This window comes from Protomyctophum bolini (genome assembly GCF_963924005.1).
Source record: "Protomyctophum bolini genome assembly, chromosome: 15".
Lineage (NCBI taxonomy): Eukaryota > Metazoa > Chordata > Actinopteri > Myctophiformes > Myctophidae > Protomyctophum > Protomyctophum bolini.
The window spans coordinates 27,235,811-27,258,511 of NC_137876.1; the positions used below are offsets into that span (position 1 = coordinate 27,235,811).

Here is a 22,701-nt window from a genome sequence, read left to right on the forward strand (position 1 = left end):
TCTCTCGGTTTCTGAATGGCACAACAGTGCCCTTACTGGTACTCATTATATGGTGCTCATTAACGTCACATACATGAAGAACACATACATACTGTAGGTGACACATACACACGGACATTGCTGGTTGTAGGAGTGGTTGCACCACTCAAAAAACAATCTCTGCCTTTGGTTATTAAGGTCCCTCTGAGAAAACCCTCTGCAAAAAATAAAACTGCACAGTGTGCTTCTCTCCTTGGAAATTAAAGGAGCACTTCACACATTTTCAACCTTATCTTTGTATAATTGGTCCTCACTAAATCTCATTATGCCTACACCTGCAGTGCCTACCAATGACATAATCGATGGGGATACAAACCAATAGAAACTACAGCCTTTCTCTTCCAGGAAGGTTAGCATACTGAAATAGCCATTGTTCTTGCAGCAATAAATACATATAAAGTTAAGTTACTAATGTCTAGTCTACCCATGATGCCACTGGTAGGCAGGTTTCTGAACTGTCCACAGCCCTCCTCTGAGACACTGAGTGAGTAGACAGAATTGGTGCCATCTAGTGAGCACTAGAGAGGACTGAGGACTAATTAATTGTATGATGATAGGTTGAAAGTTGGTGAAGTGGTCCTTTAAGGCAAATTTCTATGGCAAATTCTTCTTAATTGAACAAATGTGTCATACAAAAATAATTACATACTTTTTCAGTTAAAGGTATGGTGGGTTCTGAAATGGTTGTCCAATGATTGTTGATTGTCCGTTCATAGGACCACTATTACTAATGACTAATGGCAAAGCTGAGTTCTAAAGATGGAAAGTTATAATGTTATTGTTAACACTGATAATCACGTTTACCTCTTTAACAGATGCTTGTTCAGAAGAGATGCACTTTTCTTTGAAGACATTAATAGCTTCCAGAATGTGCTGCTGCAGACAGTGCTTGGCTTCCTCAAAACCGTTCCTGGCCAGAGCCTGGGCCTCAGCATAGGCCTCTGTATAGGCCTGAGGAGGGGCCTGGACCAGAGCTTGAGGGTTGATACGAAGCTCTGGGGACTCGGGGGTGGTCTGCAAGACATGAGGCTGGAGTGGTTGGGGTTGATGCGTTTTGGATTGTGCTGCTTGGGTCATTGGTGTGGGAGGTAATTGGGCTTGGGTGTTGGATGGTGGAGGTGACTGAGCTTTGGCCATTGGTGGGGGAAGTGACATGGCTTGGTTCTGGGCTGGTAGAGGTGACTCTACTTGGGTCTTTGGTGGGAGAGGGGTCTGGGTTTGTGTCTGGGCTGGTGGAGGTGACTGTGCTTGGGTCATTGGTGCGAGAGTGGGCTGTATTTGTGTCTGGGCAGGTGGAGGTGACTCTACTTGGGTCTTTGGTGGGAAAGGGGTCTGGGTTTGTGTCTGGGCTGGTGGAGGTGACTCTACTTGGGTCTTTGGTGGGAGAGGGGTCTGGGTTTGTGTCTGGGCTGGTGGAGGTGACTCTACTTGGGTCTTTGGTGGGAGAGGGTGCTGGGCTTGTGTCTGGTCTAGTGGAGGTGACTGGGCCTGGGTCCTGGATAGTGTAGTTGACTGAACCTGGATCTTGGCCGGTGGAGGTGATTGAGGCTGTTTTGGTTGTGGTGGCACCTGAGCCTGAGGTTTGGGTTGCGGACATGGCTGGACCTGAGCAGTTTGTGGGGTAGACTGGTGAGACTGAGGCGTGGGCTGAGGTTGGTACTGTGCTTGTGAAGAAGATTGGGGATGAGGTTGGCGTTGCGGCTGTGGTTGAGATGGTGGATAGGGTTGGATATGAGGCTGAGGATAAGGCTGAGGATACTGTTGGGGCGAGGCTTGTGGCTGATTCTGAACCCAAGATTGTTGCACAACCTGGCCTTGCTGCATCTGAGTCAGATTATAAGCCTGTGTCTGTTGCTGCATGGGTCTCTGGGGCCTCATCTGGGCCTGTGGATGAGCCCATGGCTGGGCCTGTGCTTGCGACTGAGGTTGATTGTATGGTGCTCCTGGAGGAAGATATCTAAGGGGTCCTTGCTGAGGTACTTGTTGTGGCCCAGCTGGTCTCCATTGCTGTGGTGAAGCTTGGCTAGGTGGATAAGCTTGTGCTGGTGGAGTCTGACCCAAGGGCAGGGGAAAAGCTTGAGGAAGAGGCTGCCTTTGCTGGGGGTCCCACTGCTGGGGAGTCTGGGCATGTGGGTAACCCTGGGGGTAAGGATGGGGTTGAGTTGGAGCCTGTGGATGGTGAGGCTGCATGGGGGAGGAGGCTCGAACTTGAGACCAACTCTGCGGCTGGCCATGGGTTTGAGGCTGGGCCATAGTTTGGGCATGGGTTTGTACCTGAGGCCTAGACTGGGCATGCATTTGTTGCTGGACCATAGGCTGACCTTGCATTTGTGGCTGAGCCAAGGGTTGACCATGTGTTTGTGGCTGGGCCATTGGAGTGGGGGACTGGGCTGACATAGGTATTGGGGACCTCACTGGGGCCCATGATTGAGGATGACTACGCATCTGGATGTGGGACGGCAGCGGAGGTTGAATCTGGGCCTGGAGTTGAGCTTGGGCATGGGCCTGCATAGGTGAGGACGATCTGACCTGAGCCCATGTCTGTACTGGAGCTTGGAGCTGAGCCTGGGGCTGACTAGGAGACTGACATGTGGCTGGAGCCCATGTATGAGGTTGAAGCTGAGGCTGGGATTGTGTCTTCACAGGCAACTGAGGCTGTGTATGTGCCTGTATCTGGATCTGTGGTTGCGATTGTTGTTTTTGCTGTTGTTGCTGTTGAATTTTCTGTTGTTCCATTTGTTGCTGTTCTTTTTGTTGTTGTATTTGTTGCATCCGTTGTACCTGTTGTTGTTGTTGTTGCTGCTGCTGTTGAATGTGTTGTTGCTGCTGAATGTGGTGTTGTTGCTGCTGTTGAATCTGTATTTGTTGTTGCTTCTGCTGCTGTTGAATCTGTATGTGTTGTTGTTGTTGCTGCTGTTGAATCTGTATTTGTTGTTGCTGCTGCTGCTGTTGAATCTGTATGTGTTGTTGTTGCTGCTGCTGCTGTTGAATCTGTATTTGTTGTTGCTGCTGCTGTTGAATCTGTTCTTGTTGTTGCTGCTGAATGTGTTGTTGCTGCTGCTGAATACGTTGTTGTTGTTGTTGAGGTAGTGGTGGTGAAGCCACAGCTCCTTTCGGCTGAGTGTGGCTAGGTGCTGGAGCACAAATCTGGACTGGAACAGGAGACTGAACCGGGCTAGGAGACTGGATAGGAGACAGAACCGGACTAGGGGACTGGATTGGACTAGGTGACTGGATCGTAACAGGAGACATAACGGGACTAGGTGACTGGATCGTAACAGGAGACATAATGGGACTAGGTGACTGGATCGTAACAGGAGACGTAACAGGACTAGGTGACTGAATTGGACTAGGAGACGGCACTGTGTGAGAAGCAGCCTGATGTGGCGCTTTCATCTGCAGCCAGGGACGATATTTCCTGCCTTTAGCTTTTCTGCTCTGAAGATCCTGGGGGCTAAAAGGAGGTTCCTGAAGTTTCTGCTTTAGCTGCGGCTGCTGTAGTTGCTGCTCATGTTGCAGTTCTGTCTGTCTATGTTCTTCTTGCTGCTGTAGTTCTCTTTGTCTCTGCTCTTGTTGTTGTAGTTCTCTCTGTCTCTGTTCTTGATGTTGTAGTTCTCTCTGTCTCTGTTCTTGTTGTTGTAGTTCTCTTTGTCTCTGTTCTTGTTGCTGTAGTTCTCTCTGTCTCTGTTCTTGTTGTTGTAGTTCTCTTTGTCTCTGTTCTTGTTGCTGTAGTTCTCTCTGTCTCTGTTCTTGTTGTTGTAGTTCTCTTTGTCTATACTCTTGTTGTTGTAGTTCTCTCTGTCTCTGTTCTTGCTGATGTGGTGGCTGAGGTGGTTTCTGTGAGACCTGTGTGTGACCGTTATTCCTGGCTTCTGGTGGTGATTGAGGCCGGGTAACAGCCTGCGCATACGAATACGGCAGGGGCGGAGAGCTCATCTTTTCCTCTCTATATTCCTGCACCACTATCTTTGGCACCAGAGACTGTTGTTTTACTGTCTGTTGGGTGGATGAGGAAGGGTCTGCTGGGGGTCGAGGAACCTGTTCACCCGCCTGTATGAAGATCTTGGGTGGAGGAGGCTGTTCCTCTGGAGGGCTTCTACTTCTGTCTCTCCTGGCTCCCAAGCTACTCAGCAGGCCTACCGTTTCCTATAACAGGACCAGGATGCAAAGTGTAATAATGAACAATCAGGTAGTAAAAGAGTGACATTCATCCCTCTATTCATAGTATTAGGCAATCTACTGAGGAGAAATATGCCAAGATCAGTCTAGTTGAGATGCAGGAACTGAATATATTCAAAAGAGAGTACAGTACCGAAGGCTGGTTCTCATCTCATGCAAAGCACAAAACTAAGGTGTGCCACCAACCATTATAGTTAACTGATGGAAAGCACGGATTAATATATATTTTTTAAGACTACTAGCCTGTGACTGAGCCATGGCGGCCCGTACTCGATCCTGCATGGCAGTAGCATGGAGGTACTGGATGGGAGACGTCTTCTGGCCCGTCATCACCATCATCTGCAGGTCCTGCTCCTCTGTCACCACCAGACCCTCCAGTTGCAGACCTCTAGATATCAGTTCCTGTGGCAGAAGAGGAAAGATCCTTAGCACTTGTGCTTTCGCCCAGGGGTGGGACGATTTACATCGACTGGTGGACTGGTGGTCCCCAGACCACTGGTTTGAGACCAACTGGACTAGAGCATACCCTGGCTCGTGGGTCCTGTCCCCTCTGTCTTCGTTCTGCAGCTTTGAGGTACGGATAGAGCTCCCTGGCTTCAGCCTCCCAGTGGAGGAGCTCAGCCAGACGACTCTCCAGACATGACACACTGTGCTGCAGCTCTGTACACACCTGCTCGGACTCCAACAGTGTCTGCATCACCTAGAGAAATAATACATGCGTAGAATACAAATGTGTAAATTATGGTTGTTTGGGTGGCAGGCACTTTGGCTTCAGCACTCAATCCTGCAATCGCAAAACATATTAACATGACTTATTGTCATTTTACCTTGTGCCTTATGGTTTTCAGTAGAGCAAAAAAATAGATAATCCTAGCATGGTTTGTTCTCTTGGAGCTATTATAATCAAATGTCTACTTTGTTGTCATTTTAGACAGGCACAGTTGTTTTACAGCGATTCTGGGCGATAAAAATCTCCTAGTGGGCGTTCCTGCTGTTTTTACAGTATGTAATGTAAACGTATCACCGTTCCAGGTGGACGGTAAACAAAGCAACACAAGAACAATGCCGTCCATCGTCTGTCCATGGCAGGCGAAGAAACTATCGCCTCTTCGCCTGCTATCGCCAGTAATTGCTGGGTCCCATAGGAAAATATGCTAACTTCCGGAAAATATGCTAGGCTGTTAAAACGTATCGTAATTCTCATTACTTTTCATTAATAAAAAGTTTAAAAAAAAAAAAAAAGAAAAAAAAAAGAAGGCAACGAACAGAACAGAACAGAACAACATAAATTCTTTAACCATGGGAGTGCTCGGGTAAGCTGGATGTCCCCTCTATAGTGATCTATAATATGGTTATTATAGACAGAAGTAAGAAGAGAATAGATGTGTCTCTACCTCAGGCATTGCCAACTTCAGCTTGTGTAACTGGTCTGCTGAACATTCTGGGGAAGGATACATGGCATCCAGGTCCACTTCCTTCACTTTCCTCATCATGAACTAGACAACAGAGTCATGGAAAGTCAGTTGAAATCACAGACTTTGCCAGAGATATGCATGCACGGTATATCAATTATTCCATTTATAAACATGCACAGACAGACAGACAGACAGACAGACAGACAGACAGACAGACAGACAGACAGATGTGTGTGTTCTGATTACCATAGACATTAAAGTAATATTTATCTGAATGTAGTAAAAGCTCCACAGCTGTAAAATGCACCTGTATTCTCTTCCTGTAGGTGCGCAGGGGTCCTGACATGGCCTCTACAGGCTCCGTGAGGATTTGAGTAGCTTCTCTGATCAGAGCCTGTGGGTCCTGAGGTCTTGTATCAGCTCCTTCATTGGGCTCAGCCACAACATCCTGGGGGAGCACAAGACAATAATACATTTTTAAAATACCACTACACTACATCCATTTAAGAAACATCACTTGAAATTCAATCATCAGTTACTGATAACATGGAGGAATGAATGTTTGGTATTTATATTTTCTTTATATTGTATCATGGACAGTACATTTTTGCAAGTTTATTTGTATCCACTAAGAGGCCAAGAACTCACCCCTCTAGTCTTCTACAATAATCATATATGCCTATTTACTATATACAGTACATAAGATTTATGTACTGTAAGTACAGATTATATAATCTTTTAATAATTGCATCAACAAACAAAAACAAGGTGGAGCACTGGAGGCTCATCCCTTAATTACGAGTAGCTGTGAGAGTAATTTGAAACAAAATACTAATTCCAATGTCAAAGATCATGATGTACAGTACATGGTGAGGGAAAACAAAACCTAACCATGAGAACTGGGGAAAAGAGTAACTCCAAATCTGTGTTTGTGTTCAGCTGTTTTGTGTATGCCTCCCAGATGGGTGGGGTTTTCCACAAAGGCCAACACAAGGAGTGCCATGAGATTTAGTCAATCACAGCAGAGTTAATCTTTTAATCTCCTGAACAGGTTAAACAATGTACTGTAAAAATAAGAGCAGTGGACATGTACAGCCAGCCTTGCATGTCTAGAAGACATGGGCCTGGCCATATACTTTGCAAATGCGAAACACCCACAGACCATAATACAACCTGAAAAATACAGTCTATTATTGTCCAAATACGTGAAATTTGTGAAAGCTGCTGGGTTGTCAAAGCACCTCAAACTATCCTTATTTTACAGTACATGGCAATAAAGTGTTCAGTAAAGCGATTAGAGGGAAGATGGACTTGACTTACAAGTGTGGTTCTCTTTACAAACTCAGCCCAGTGCATGTTGAGCCTACGTAGCTCCTCAGACAGGTTCCTGCTGGTTTGGGGGTCTGTGACTTCAACCAGGAAGCTCCCAACCTCCTTGAGATGAGCATGGCGGGAGGTCCACTCAGTAATGTTAGATGATACCTGGACAACACAGTGGATAAGCCAGTGTTATTACGGTAAAAGAGAAGCAATTCAGTGTACTCTGAATTACCTGTCTGCCGTGCGTGCGTGCGTGCGTGCGTGCGTGCGTGCGTGCGTGCGTGCGTGCGTGCGTGCGTGCGTGCGTGCGTGCGTGCGTGCATGCATGCATGCATGTGTGTACCTCAGGTCTCTGTCCATGGTTGTGTGAGGCAGCGCCCTGCTCCAGCCAGGCCTGCAGAGAGCTGACACAGTCACTGTAGGAATCCCAGGCAGACAGAACTCTACCCATAGTGCTTTTCACTGCAGTCACTCCCTCCAGAACCAGAGTTGTCTCTTCCTCCAGCTCTCTCACCTGGCTACTGACATGGCTGTAGTCTGCAGCTGTACAGACACAGACACATTTGTATCAGCATATGTATCTAAGTTTATAACCATCATTTGATTACTACTATGAACATTATGTTAATCTTTTGAAAGATCACTTGGCACATCCGTCTGTATTGATTATTTTATCTATCCATCAACAGTATTAAAAGGTGCTGTAACTAAGTGATGTTTTTTGGTAAAAAACAAAACCTTTTTTTTTTTTGTTAAAATGTTATATTTATCTATATTCTGAGAGTAAGCATTGCTATAGAGTGTTTAGTCAACACTTCATGAGTTTACATTTCAACCTTTGTATAAGGTTGAAATTGGTATCCTGACTGACCTGAAATATTAATTTGTGTTAACTAAAGAGAAGAGAGACAGGAGACCCCTGTTACCGAACAAACACTTGTTAGCAATGGTTAATATGGGAATATCAATATAGAGCTATTTAACAAATATTTTAAAAACATACGGTATCACTTACACCCCCTTTAACATCCCAGTCCTCAAGAGTGAGCAACTTTGTGTCTTTTTCAAGATAATTAGATAAGAATGAAGAAGGTTTAACTGGAGAGCCTGTGTTGTCTACCAGTCTAAACTGCACCTACCAAGAGCAGATTTACTGGTGTATTTCTCAGAGATCAGTTTTAGTCTATGGAGAGCTGACTCCAACAGGGAGGGGAGTTCCTGTTTATCCACAAGCTCCTGTAACAAAATCAGACAAGATATGGCAGACATACAGAGAAGTGGAATCACAGCTTACACATATCTGGTAATGATGGGGTAGAGTATGTATATGTGCAGTCTACCATGGCTGGATTGTACTCTTGCATCATCATACTGTAGTGTGTGTCATACTCCAGTGTGAGTCTGTTGCTTCTTTCCTATATATGCTGTACCTTGACTTGAACTCAAACTTAACAGCAGACACTTAACTCATCCACCTCACACAGTGGTCAAATGAGTTCTACTGCAAAATACCAGAACGAAGAACACCTTCATACACTAGCAAATAAGAATCAAAATACAACACCTTCATACACTAGCAAATAAGAATCATAATTTAAATACAACACCTTCATACACTAGCAAATAAGAATCATAATTTAAATACAACACCTTCATACACTAGCAAATAAGAATCATAATTTCAAACAAATCCAGGAGCTCAAAAGATAGTCTTCTTGACACCAACACGACACAGACATGGGACTTACACTATCTAACATACTGTATGACCTTTTCATGTCTGAAACGCTTTCTCAACTTACATGCCACTCTTGCAGCAGGACCCGCACCGCCTCCTGGGAGATGTAAGGTCTCTTCCAGACACGGAGCTTGGTTCTGATCTGGCCCAGAAGGTCCAGTGCGGTGTGACGATGCTCATGGTACTCTAGTTTAATCCCATGGTACTTGGCTGTCACCCTCACACTGGTGAACCTGGTGGACAGAAACACACAGAGGAGCAGTAAGTAAACACACAATACCTCCATTCCACTTACTTGCCCTATGAAAGCCAAAGATCAGCAAGGTTTATTATCTAAAGTCTACTGAAAATAACACTATCTGGTCATATTCTGTTTATCAGTCAGTCAGTCTCCTCCCACCTCCTCTTCATCTCCTCCAGTTTGTCAATGGGAACCAGCATGTTTCCAAACTCATCCATGTTCTGGAACATCTGGAAGGTTTTCATATGCTGAGGCATCTCCTCCATGCAGATCTAGAGGGACAGACAGACAGACAGACAGACAGTTACACACAGGTAACTTCACATTCAGCTTGCAGTGGTGTATTTAGTTGAATAAAATAGGACTGAGTGTGTAATAAGGGCACCTTAAGCTGTTCCTGTTTCTCTCTGGCGTCATCTGCAGCCCTGCCGTGGTTCTGAGGGTCTCGCTCCTCCTCAGACAGAGCCTGCTCAGCCCTCTGCAGCCAGCTGCCGACTACATCAAGAGGAGCCGGTAGACTCATGTCCAACTCTACCTTATACTCACGCAGCTGAGACACACACACAAACACACACACACACACACACACACACACACACACACACACACACACACACACACACACACACACACACACACACACACACACACACACACACACACACACACACACACACACACACACACACACACACAAATATACATAAGCAAGCACACAAATATACAGTACATAAGCAAGCACAATGTATTAACAACTTTAATGTCCAAAGTAATGCAATAAATTTGCAGAAGGAGGAGAGGACACTGGAGCAGCACAGACATTTTAAGCCTTTTATTAGGTGCTAGTGTCCACTTTTTTCACTTAATTGTATTGAAGGAAGAACAGACAAAAAGCAAAAGAAACAAGGCTGCATTTTTCATATTACAAAATACATTCAATGAAATCCTATTGCAATATCGCTAGGCTGAGAGAAGAGATTCCACTTCTTATAGAATTCATCCTCTTGTAGTCTAAGTATGAATGTTAGTTTTTCCATAGCATACAGTTCCTCAATAATGTCCATCCATTGATACCCCCTTTATTTCTAATGCAATACATTTGTTTCATGTACTGTAGTTTATGTTTCATCATAGAGAGTACAGTCAGACATTGAGCCGAGGGCGCAGAAAAGGAAGATATGCAACATAGGTCCCCGATCTGAATCAAACTGTGGATGCTGTGCAATATCCAGTCATCTACCTTGCAAAATGTAACATTAAAATAGAACCCAAAAGTAGAACAGACCTTGTCAGCCAGGGCGTCCCATGCCTCTCTGAGGGCTCTCTGTTCCTGGCTGAGTTTGGGGGTTCGCCTCATCGCCGTTAGCAGTGGCATGACGGGACGGCGCTGCTCATTAAAGGACACCACAAAGGTCTGGAACACCTGAAGACAGACGGACGGACAGATGGACGGACGGACGGACGGAAACACGCACGCACACACGCACACACGCACACACACACACACACACACACACACACACACACACACACACACACACACACACACACACAGAGTTGCCCATTTGAATTAACCACTTAAACCCAGGGTCCCCCAAAGGCCTCTATATTAGGTACGCTCACTTTCTATTTATCTCTATACCAAATTGCTTCAACTCTGGTCCTGGGGAAATCTGACTACTGCAATTTATTTATTCTACAAGGAAGTCAATTAAATGCTATTTGGTGTCCTAGGTTTAAATTATCCCCTGGTTTAAAAGAAGCACTTCTATTTACATTAAAGTAAAATGTACACATATGTTTATTCATTGCTGCATCAATAAAAAAAAAAAAAAACACTTCTCAGGGGCACAGGGCCCGGAGATATAAAAGCAGCTTAAAGGGAAATAGTGTAAATGTTTCCATCACACATACATGGTATCTCTCCGCGTAGCTCTCTCCCTCTGTGGAGTCCCATCCCTCAAGAAGTTCCTCATATGCCTGCAGCAGCCAACATGTGACTTCCTGTGCCTTCTGACTGGGTGTTGCCTGGCAAAATGGCATATAAAGAACAGTTAATGGCACACATTTTGCACGACATATCTGTCATTTGTAAAAGATGGAGTGCCGTGATTTTTTTCTACCCTAAAACATGATCATTAGGTCTTATTGTTATATAAGGAGGTATCATTTTTTTCAAAATAGCGTACAGTATTTGTTAAAATGTTGTTTTTATGTGGGCACGCCCACCAGTTCATTAGTATGCATGGTTTGCCTGGTGGGTGGTGATGGGTGGTGATCCACCTGAACTGAAGCCGCACCCACAGCTGTAGTTGTATGATACAGGGGGAGGGGTTAGGGGAGGGGCTGATAGTGTGGTGTCACTATATTACTGTTTATTTCATTGGCCTGTTTGACTGTCAAGGGCTCAGCCTCCAAGAAGAAACAATAAATACAAAGTTAATACACCATTGCACATAAAAACGACTCCAGGGTGTCTAATGAAGTACTGTCACCTCATAAACACATGGAAAAATACAAAAATTGTGGCACTCCATCTTTAAACAAATTAATATTCATTCATTATTTCATGCAATCAATCAACCATACAAAAGGGACTTTGTTAAAGTGAGTTAGGATGAGCAATGGAGGTGGAATATTAATCAGCTTGGCTCTTTTTTCACTAATGTAGAAGATGAGATAATAGAGTGAACTTCGTTTCTTAGAGAAGTTGTTTCATTGGTGCCTACGGAGTTTAATTGTTTGTGTAGAGTAAAAAGACATGTTGTGGTGTGTTCTCTCACTGCAGTATGTTCATGCCTCCAGCTAGAACTTTGTCTTTCATCTTTCTAGTTCTCTGACTTCCCCCTCTAAGCAATGGTACAAATAACGTAGGTTGGTTATGGCAAGATTGGGCCCGGGTTTCAATCGCAAGATTGCGCCCAGGGTTTCATTCTCTCATTTGGTTCATTCAATACGTTGCCTGTACCCACACTGAGGTTTTGGGACCATTTACTGTATGCATGTTAGAATTCTAATATGATTATGTCTGTGACTCGAGATGAATATTCTTAAGGGAAGAGTTGCTGAACGAGTCCAAGCCTGCAAGTGTATCCTGACATATAAATCACGCAAAGATTTCAAGGACAACAAAATTTACTGAAAAATGGTAGGACATTTTCTTTCATTATGTAGACATTTAGCCTGGCCAAAACACATTTCATCCTTTTTAAAACAAATGCACTTAATTATTTTTCTATTGTTACTGTTCTACTAAGTATAATTGTGGGTGTTTTCTGGTTACTGGACAGTTTTTATAGAATTTTTAGAACAAAATGGCAACAGCACAAGTATAGCAACTTTGTTCTGGATGACTACTGTAGCTTGGACCGTTTGGAGTCTATAAAAAGACATACGTGAAGTGTTTACAGATACAGTGTTGTTCAGTTCACTGTTGATTCTCAACAGTGAAACATTTTAGCGTTTAGAGTATACAGCCAACGACTTAGGCCCTAAGTCGTTGGCTGTATACTCTAAACGCCCTAAGTCTTAGGGTGCTAGGATCTATGGTATTTACTATGCCATACTGTAGGTCTTTAGAGTGCTAAGGCCTTAATTGCCTGGTTGCTTAGTGTACTTGCGTGCAGCCAGTTTATGAATATTTCCCCATTTGACTTTTTAGGTCATTGTGTACTCTAAACTGGTTCTCACGTATCCTGAGCTAGGTTTCTTAAAAGCACCATTGTATCCATGTTAAATTAATCTACATGTCTTTTCCATTGCATACGGCTGCTACTATGGTGTCAACACCTCTGATATTACATACACAGTAAAGTCCTCAGTGTTCATTTAAGTCTGAGAGTGCACAAATGTAACCAAATTAACCCAAAGGGTCCATTTAGGTTACATGTATATATTCACTCTATGAGTTACAAATGGATAAATGACCGTGTATGTATGTCTCAGAGGCATATGCAAAAGAATCCCCTGAAAGTAATGAATAAAATGCAAATAAGGAAATGAATAATGTGCATTTTAAATAGACTTCTAATGAAGCAGAGGAGGATTTAGTTAAAGGGTGCTTTTGGGAAATCTATTTCATATCAACAACATTGTAAACCTGTGAGTGGGTTAATGGAAGCAGCTGCTTAGATGAGCGTAAAGCTTGACAGTTTATCATAACCTCATGGAATTGGCCCTAACCCAAAGTTCTCGCACAAGCACTCTCGGGTTAGGTTGAGGTTAGTGTCAACAACACACATACAGTATGTGAAATACCAACGTTGAGTCCGTTGGGCAAAGTTATTAGTCCTTGGACTCAATTTAGTTGTAAAGAAAGAAAATTCTGGGAAAAATGTTTTCCTGTTCAAGCTCTAGTTTTTGCGTAGCAAAGCAGTTGTCTGCTTTAGTGCTTTTAAACACAGGGCAGTTCAGCTCAAGCCTCAAGAACAGAAAGAATTGTTTACCACTGCAGCTCTGGTGGGCTCAGTACTACTGTAAGATTGGGACTGGAGCAGGTGGGCCTGACCAGAGAACACATACAGTATGATCACACACGTGCGGGTGCATGTGCATACAGTATGCACATGGATCCATACAAAAACATGTGCAGACTACAGCATAAGATGGTAAATGAAGATACAGTAAATGTCATGACCGGAACACACGGTAAAGAGCCTAAGTACGTGTGTTCCTAGTACTGTATCTAATGTTTCTTTAAAAAGAAGCATCAGATTTCTGTCTGTTAGTTAATGTTCATGCTTCTACTTAGTACACCCACCACTATCAGCACTGTTTGAAAAGACCTGTATGAGATCTTGAGAGCAATGAATTGTCTCATTGGCAGAAATGCTAACAGGATGTGTTTTCTCCGCAGCAGAAACTTAAAAACTTACTGCAAACCTTTGGATTGTCGTCAAGACAGGGGTTTAAATTGAGATGACAACACACCCTATAAGCTTCATTTTAAGTTTCACTACAGCATGCTCAATTTGAAGGTTATGCAATGTGTTTATGATGTAACTGAACAAGGGGACAGCTGTAGCGTCTTTGAAACACATGATCAAACTGGCAGAGAAGTTCATATGAGATTTCTATGTGACTCCTAAACTATTTTGTACATCTGAAAATAGGGGAACTCTTGGTAACTACTCTATTTTAAGAGTTGTCAATTAAACAATGTCATATTTAATCCGTAGTACCCCCAATAATAGTACCTGTAGGAGTGGAAACTCAAATGGACACTTGAGATGACTGGCCTGGGATCATTTGGTATGAGTGATGTGGCATGAGTTTACTATCTAGAAGACTGTTGACAGAAACGACTGCCGTGAGGCCTCTACTGTTTGTCATTCATCATTTTGAAAGATAGAATAAGTCACACGCTGTCATTTGTGAATTTAGAGAACAGGACCAACTTGTCCTGCACTGCGTGATCTGCCCTGTCCAGTAATCAACCTATTAATTCCCCAAGTACATTTGGCTCTGAAGACCTGAATGGTTTACTTAAACAGCAGTGCTAGTATGAATCCTGTTGTGTCTTCAAAGAGAAAAATAAATCAAATGTCACGTCAGTTTGAGTGGCATTTAAATGATGTGTGTCTCAACAGTGATAATGTTTTGTGTTTCATCAAAGCTGGTATTGTTCATACTACAGCGGGCCAATGGCAGGTAGTAGTTCAATGGTTAGCTAGTGGAAGCTGTGATGTTGCGGTGATTGTGGTGAGAATCAGGTGTCAGGAGATGATAAGGAAGGACTGACACAGCCACATATTGTAGATACACAGATTAATAGTGACTCCTCTGTACCAATACAAATAATTTAGATGCAGGGTAAAGAAGGAATGTGAAAAAGAGAGGTGGACAGAGAGTCAACAGATCTACCTGACGCAGAGGAGAGGCAGAGATTGCAGGAGTGTAGTGAATAGGCAGGTTGACAGGAGAGGAACTTTTAGAAGGAGTGGGACTCAGGAACTGTGAAGAGAAGAGAAAGAAGAGAAGAGAAGAGAAGAGAAGAGAAGAGAAGAGAAGAGAAGAGAAGAGAAGAGAAGAGAAGAGAAGAGAAGAGAAGAGAAGAGAAGAGAAGAGAAGAGAAGAGAAGAGAAGAGAAGAGAAGAGAAGAGAAGAGAAGAGAAGAGAAGAGAAGAGAAGAGAAGAGAAGAGAAGAGAAGAGAAGAGAAGAGAAGAGAAGAGAAGAGAAGAGAAGAGAAGAGAAATACAGGATTATTTCAAAATATAACAGTAGAAAAAGTGGAAGCAAGAGTGGCTGAAAGCAAAAAGACTGGTACACAGACCTGCATGTCCTCTTCTGGTACAGGCAGATCTCTGGAATACTGCAGGAACTGGGCCACGTACGTCATAATAGACTTCTCATCCGGGTCACGAACATCCACATCTGTATCCAAAATCAAATCACAAGCCTCCATAATCCACCTCACACTAACAAGCAAGTGTTTCAAATCACTGCAACAGCCAAGCGAGTCAGCAGACTGGCAGAGCATTATCCCCTCTCACCCTGGCCTGAACACAGTCACAACAGTCTGCTAAACTGTGAACATGACATATCAATGCTAGGCATACACACAAAGCCAGACGTTGGAGCGGTAAGCAAGGGGTTGACCAGGGATTAAGTATTGAGCCAGATTCTAACTATAAGGAACTAGGTCTGTGTATACATGGTACACAGACTACACACACTATTAGTGGGCTAACTACAACCTGATAAGTCTTGATGCGCTCCCGGTACATTGGAAATAAGAATTCACTGTACTTGTTGTTTGCATGCTACAGTATGTGTCAGAATGTAAACAAAGTGGTGTACCATCAGCTTCCAGCAGTCTGGGGATCCGTAGCTCTCTCTCGGCAGTGCGAAAGGCCTCCTCCAGGTTCTGCTTGTTGGATCTGGTCCTGGCTTTGGAGAGGTCCACCAGGTCTGGCCGCAGGGCATAGAGAATGGCCAGGAACACTACCCCGCTCCTCCAACTGGCCTTAAAATCCTTCACATTCAGAGTACAGCCAGCCCTAAAGATGGAGAGATCTTTAGGGCTACATTATCAGATAATTACACTGATGTATCAGTACTAAAGTACTGGTGGTGATAAGTGGTGTTCCGATCTCAGTTACACTTAAGGTCCTTGCACACTGCTGCGTTTTTCGGATTTTCTGCGTTTTTCCACCGGTTTTCCAAGAAACGCGTCCAGTCTGCAAGGACCTTTACTGTAAGTGTGGTTATGGATCTAGGGGCAGGGTTTACATACTTATGACACTGTTCTCTGACCCAGAGAAGCAGGGCTTTCTTGGCGGAGATCTTGTAGCGGTTGTATAGCGGGGAGCTCCGTTGAGGGAGGGAGCTACTGCTGGCGGAGTGGCTGGACAACGTGGAGTTGGAGCGACTGTCCAGACTGGCCAGGGACTCCATGGACGACTGACGGGAGCTGAACGACAGACTACTGGCCAGCTCCTCAATCTGCAAGAACAATGCAAGCAAGCTCTGGGTTACAAAGGGATACATTTAGATAGGATTTTACTAGATTGTACCGTTTCCATTTAATGGAATTTATATGTTACTGGCTAGGATTTGAGTTTTAGGCAATTAGCAGATGTTTAATACACAGACACTACCGTGTGAAAACACATTTAGTAAAAGAAAGATTGCATTCACTGGAACATTTTGAGTGTGTGACTTTTAAGGGTATTATATATCAAATGCTCTCATAACCCAATTATGTATAATACCTGAAAAACTGATGTAAACACTGAACAAACACAGCACACTCTCTCTTGTGTTCTTTGAATCTTACATGATACTGTAGAATGATGGTCCATATGAGTCCCAGGATGATGGAGGGCTTACCATCGATGATGTCGGGAATGTTAATGTTGACTAGCTTAATCTGGGAAGAGAAAACATTTTCTTTCTAAGAAAGGATTTGCACGCACGCACGCACGCACGCACACACGCGCACACACACGCACACACACACACACACACACACACACACACACACACACACACACACACACACACACACACAGTCCCTTACCGATTTCTTCTTTAAGAAGGACAGAGCTGTCTCGATATTGCTCCTATGTTGAAACATACCTCTGCCTCTCTCACGACCCTGGAAGAGACCATGGAATCAATCGGATGAAAGAACATGTACAGATGCTATGCTCAGTGCTGGACTGGTCTGAGAAAGACAGACAGACTTACCATTCGCTGCCCACTCATCACCTCCAGCAGATCCAGCAGCCTAGAACCATCACGAAAGTCATTGAACAGGTCCCGCACGATGCATGGTGGCTTCCTCTGCAATGGCATAACACACACACACACACACACACACACACGCACACACACACACACACACACACACACACACACACACACACACACACACACACACACACACACACACACACACACACACACACACACACACACACACACACACACACTCTATGGTCATGGAGTTATGGCCATCTAAAGTACATGCCCCCTGGTATGTGCCTAATTTCATGGCAGACCCCATATCAGTGTTTGTGCCAAGTTTGGTATGTATGGATTGGTACCGTTGGTACCGTCAACCCATTAGGCTATTTTGATATAAGATGCCATTCCCTGAGAATTCAACACATTGTACAGTGTACCGTATGGCACACAACATGTGCGATGTGTAAGTAATAAAATTACATATTGAAATCTGAGTTTCCATTACAGTGTGAACAGGCCACAGCTGATAGTAATTCTCCCCACCATCCTGTTGGCTCTAGATTATTGGCTGACACTCACAGACCAAACATGCATAACTAGGGCTGCACGATGATGGCATATCACAATTAACAGAAAACTATTGCCATTGGCGTTTCAGTTCTCAGCTGTGCCAGTATTGAAGGCAATCCAGGAACAGCTTGCAGTAACTTAAGCCCAAACAACACCAATGATTTCCCATGCAACTCCTTGCTAACCAACGGCTGCAAGTAGATAGTTGCATGCAACCATTATCCCCAATGGCAGTTGCAATGAGTTGCATTGGTGTGACATAAAACCTTAAAACCGTTTTGTTGCAAGGGGTTGAAAAGAGTTGCGAGTAGTTGCATTGGTGTGTTTTGGGCCTTAGGTTATGGAAGAAGGTGCAACATGTAAATGCTTTGACTCATACATTTAAATACTATTTAACACACCACCGTTCCTACTCATCTGGTTGCAGGCATCGGGCATTTTATAAATAACCTAATGCATGCAACCAGATGACTAGGAACACTGGTGCTTGTTAGTTTTTATGTTAGTGTTTTTGTTTAGTGGGTTTAGTGGGGCGGTTTCAGGGAGTCCCCAGCTAGATGATTGATAAGAACCAAATGGGCCCTCATTGGTCCGTCACTCCAAGAGTGCACAAATGGAACCAAATGGACCCCCTGCCAATGCACTGATCAGCAAGTCCCTGGTGTGATTCCCGGTCGGCTGGACCATTTGCTGAATATCATTCCCCTACTCTCAAGTCATTCCACATTTCCTGTCTCTCTCTCTCTCTCTCTCTCCAATGTCACTGTCAATACAAGTCATAAAAAAATGCCCTGAAAACATAACTTTAAAAAACTGGGGTCTATGCCAGGGCCTAATGCATATTAAACTGGTGGTCCTTGACATTAAAACAGTTGAGAATCACTGGTGTGGTGTAGTGTAGGGGGCGGGGATTGGCCGTCTGTCGCTGTCTGTCTACTTGCTGTGAACCTTGCTCCTCCAGACTATATTTACACAACACTGCACCTCCCCTAGTGATCCCACCCCTGCCACACCCCCGTCACATGTACAGCTGACCTCTGGAATGAGCAACAGAGAGGCTCACTGCCCTGCAGTGTCCACTACTGCACATGGTGAGAGTGCCTGAAGGACATAGCGTCACAGTCACAACAATGATCACATGGCGTCTGTATGAAGGACACAGCAGCATCACAATCACAACAATGTGAATGCATGTGAAACATGACCCCGGCCTGAATACATGTGAACAGCACAGCAGTTGGAAAACTGCTTATATGTCAGTTATCCAGTACAAGAATGAGTACAGAAAAGCAGGGAAATTGTTCGTGGCTTAGTATAAATAAATATAACAGCAAACATAACCTATACATGTGAAAGTTAGCTGGCCCAAAAATGAATAAGGATCTTTCATTCAAGATGACACGAGCAATGTGTTTTGCTCAGGCTGTGCCTTTCTTTCACTTAGTGCTTTATCAGCCACTAAGCAAAGGAAACACTCAGCTTGAGTGAAAGTCAATCACTCTGAATATTTTTTGGGGCCAACTGTGATTAATACCCCCAAAATGATGTGGCTTAATTTAACTCTGTGTTATTAACACAGCTATCATGAAACAACAACAATGTGCTCAACCTTATGTCTAAACCCCCACTCCTTCAGACTCAATCCTAGTTACTTTGTAACACGTCCTTGTTATCTTAACCTCTCAACCTCTTACCATGTTGTTGGCAATACGTTTTCATGGCAATACCTCTGATCTTGCACTTTATAAGTCTCTATAGAATAGGTGATTATGAAGTGACATTTCTCAAATTTGGTGCAGTAAAATGTTACCTTTACAAGTGAGAGAATATGACCTTCTCACATGGTTTGAAAAGAAAAGGTGAAGTGACCTACTGGGGTTGTTTAGTGAAAGGTCAAAGTTCAGAGAAATGTATACAGTATGTGTTAGCCCAATAATATGTTTTATTATAACACAAGCACCACTATTACACTATTAATGTCACGCACCCACTATTAATGGCACAAACCAGGATGTGCATGCAGAATGAATGTCTACATTGTAAACTGTCACCTTGTACTGATTTTATAAGCTCACCTTGGACAGCTGAGCGTTCACCCAGTTAGTGAAGGTTCTCTTCTGAATCTGCTCCTGTTCCACTGTTGAAAGAAGAGAAAACAGTATATCATATTTGTACACATGAAAAACAAAAACGAACGCTTGAGGATGTGACAGAATAATCGTTCTTTTACTTGTTTACTGAAGTGAAATACTGGCACATTCACCTGAATTCACTCTTCAGTTTCATATAAATAGTAAATACCAATGACCTTAATGCTTTGAACAGCCACAGTGTGAGCACAAAAAACTAATCTTTAATCTTTAAAGCTTTATTTACTAGTTTCCAACTTTTCACCCACAGTGTGTGTGTGACACACACATTTGGTGCTTATTAAAGAATGCGTATTAAAGAGAATTAATTCATTTATCAGGCAACTTGCAAACACTTTTATTAGCTAAGCCCTATGGCCTATGCTCATCATTGTTATTCCTGATTTATACCATATTTGGTTTTGTGCCAGAGAAAATAACTGTTGTATAAGCTCACAATCACAACAAGTTGCAACGCACAGCGTTATGGTCTTGTGCAAACACTCTGGAAAGAGTAGTAGAAATGTGTTCCCCACGCAGGATATTCCAATATAGAATTTGAGCTCTCCTGTTCAAAAGTTATGAAAATATGAATATGAAATATTACAATGTAAACCATCCCAAAAAAGTTGGATCCTGAGGCTTACAGAGTTTAATAAAAGACCATTATTGGAGTAAATAAGCCTCTATACAGGGGGAGTTACGCCATCGGAACAGAATTCAATAGTGTCAAAGAAAAACATAACCTTTTGTATTTAAGAATATTATGGGTTTCACCCAGATGCCAAAGGTGAAAAATGTAAACGATGGATATAATATCAGTGCACTCAGATGCCAAAGGTGAAACATTAAAACGATGGATATAATATCAGTCCACCCAGATGCCAAAGGTGAAACATAAATCGATTTAACATAAATGTCTCCTCTGTTCAAACAAAGGCTCCCTTTTAAAAGTATGTCTGTATTTGGTGCGACAAATAGTTATCTCAGCAAGGCAGACGGCTTCTTGGTTATTATCCTTAATTTCAACGAAGTCCACACCCACAACACCAGAGGGAGTTCAACAAACCATGTGCAACCCAGATTCGGCACAAACAAGGGATTAAATTAATTTCGCTCCTATGCCACCAAAATGTGGAACGCCCTACCAACAGTCATTAAGACATGCAAATCCCTTGACTCCTTCAAAACTGCTCTTAAAGGGCACCTACGGACGGCTGCAATTCGAAACTGGCCGCCGTGAAATCTGAATCCCCCACCAACCCCCGTTTCCCCTCACTGTATGTTTCTTTTCCCTTTTTACCTCCTATGATGATTTCTTGTGTAGTTGTGTATATTCGTACGTCTGTAAATGTTTTGATGAATTGAAAATGGTGGGCCCTATTGTAAACAAGTGTAATGCTTTATGGTGTCATCCACTCACTGTTAACAGGTTTTGTATTGAGTTGTACTTGAAATGTACTGTAATTCTGCAAACTGTTAATAAATCAATCAATCAATCAATCAAAAACAATATCACAGCATTATATTCCATTATCAACTTCTCAAATTCACAATCCAAATCAAATCCGTAAGGTTAACTACTCTATGGTGCACAAGCGAGAAGACGAGAAGAATATCCACTAATTGCAGTTGTGGAATACTTTTAACAGACAGTATAGCAATCATGTACAGTATTTCCACTCATCCTTGTTACAGGTCAAATGCAGTGTATTTAATAGATTAGAATAGATGTTTGATGTGGATACTGAGATACCAGGTGAGGAAGGAGGCTTAAGGCTCATTCATAGTCTGGATTTTCGGTGATGAGGTGACCACCGCTCCGGTGGTGAGCTGACCACCGGAGCTGAAATAACGTTGAACGATGGTGAGTAAAAACAGAGAGAAGGGCTGGAGCAGTGGCGGGGGTTTGCTCTTCACCGCAGCTCGTGACATCATGTTCTAGTTCGGTGGTCACCTAACCACCGAAAATCCAGACTATGTATGAGCCTTTAGTGGTTGTCAGATTGAATGTACTATTTGATTATCTATACCTCAACACAAACCTGTTGCTGAGCCTAGCGATTACTTTAAACCAGTTTTTCCCAAACTTTGACTTGAGGCACACTGGTGTGCTGTGAGACAAATGAAGGTGTGACTTGGGGTTTTGTGACAACCACATTATAATTGCAATCTACATACAACTATACAAAAGTGTACAAATTATATTTGAATATACAGTACTACATCAGTATTTGTGCACACTTCTCAATACAGAGGGACATTTTATACCCCCAAAAATATATATTTTCAATCTGTCAATTTACTAGATCTGCTTGTTGATCTGTTATTTTTGCATTAAGAAATACAGTAATGGGATGGTATTGGCATTGCATTCGTTTTGGATTTGAGATGGAGAGTTGGACCTTGTGGTTTACAGCGACAGAGAGACTTATTTGAGACGAGTTGACCTGTTGAGCATTATTGGACTATAATAATAATAATGTACGTCTGTCCTCAGTGGAATCAATACCAGCATGGAAGAGTCGAGGACGACTGGCTTTAGTGTCAAAGACAAACACGTCTTGTATTTGGGAATATTATGGATTTTACCCAGATGCCAAAGGTGAAACATTAAAATTATCGATTTAATATCAATGTCTTAATAATAATTAATTCAATGCCAGGCTGCTAGTATGGACAGTGTCCATTTGTGTAAAAAAAAAAACCTCTTGTATTTGGCAATATTGTGGTTTTACCCAGATGCCAAGGGTGAAACATAATAACTATTGATCGTTTCATATAATCAAACAAAGGCTGCCTATTAAAACATAGCATCATTATCTTCACTTTAACATCAAATCAATAAGGTTAAGTACTCTATGCAGTGTGAGTATGAA

The 22,701-nt window shown here is 43.0% G+C and overlaps 1 protein-coding gene across 1 annotated transcript in view; it reads right to left on the reverse strand.

The window, feature by feature from the left end:
- syne2b (spectrin repeat containing, nuclear envelope 2b) overlaps positions 1-22,701 on the reverse strand; it is a 166,835-nt gene that overhangs the window by 131,112 nt on the left and 13,022 nt on the right. Inside the window, exons 3-24 of the mRNA XM_080783979.1 lie at positions 19,769-19,830; positions 17,124-17,219; positions 16,954-17,031; positions 16,711-16,803; positions 16,168-16,376; positions 15,732-15,931; positions 15,205-15,305; positions 14,795-14,884; positions 13,378-13,434; positions 10,847-10,960; positions 10,218-10,355; positions 9,318-9,482; positions 9,092-9,204; positions 8,756-8,924; positions 8,093-8,189; positions 7,297-7,496; positions 6,954-7,115; positions 5,941-6,081; positions 5,613-5,714; positions 4,745-4,918; positions 4,462-4,620; positions 844-4,185 (exon numbers count right to left, since the gene is read on the reverse strand). Of these exons, the coding sequence (XP_080640105.1) occupies positions 844-4,185; positions 4,462-4,620; positions 4,745-4,918; positions 5,613-5,714; positions 5,941-6,081; positions 6,954-7,115; positions 7,297-7,496; positions 8,093-8,189; positions 8,756-8,924; positions 9,092-9,204; positions 9,318-9,482; positions 10,218-10,355; positions 10,847-10,960; positions 13,378-13,434; positions 14,795-14,884; positions 15,205-15,305; positions 15,732-15,931; positions 16,168-16,376; positions 16,711-16,803; positions 16,954-17,031; positions 17,124-17,219; positions 19,769-19,830 (6,062 nt within the window). The remainder of the gene's footprint in view (positions 1-843; positions 4,186-4,461; positions 4,621-4,744; positions 4,919-5,612; positions 5,715-5,940; positions 6,082-6,953; positions 7,116-7,296; positions 7,497-8,092; positions 8,190-8,755; positions 8,925-9,091; positions 9,205-9,317; positions 9,483-10,217; positions 10,356-10,846; positions 10,961-13,377; positions 13,435-14,794; positions 14,885-15,204; positions 15,306-15,731; positions 15,932-16,167; positions 16,377-16,710; positions 16,804-16,953; positions 17,032-17,123; positions 17,220-19,768; positions 19,831-22,701) is intronic.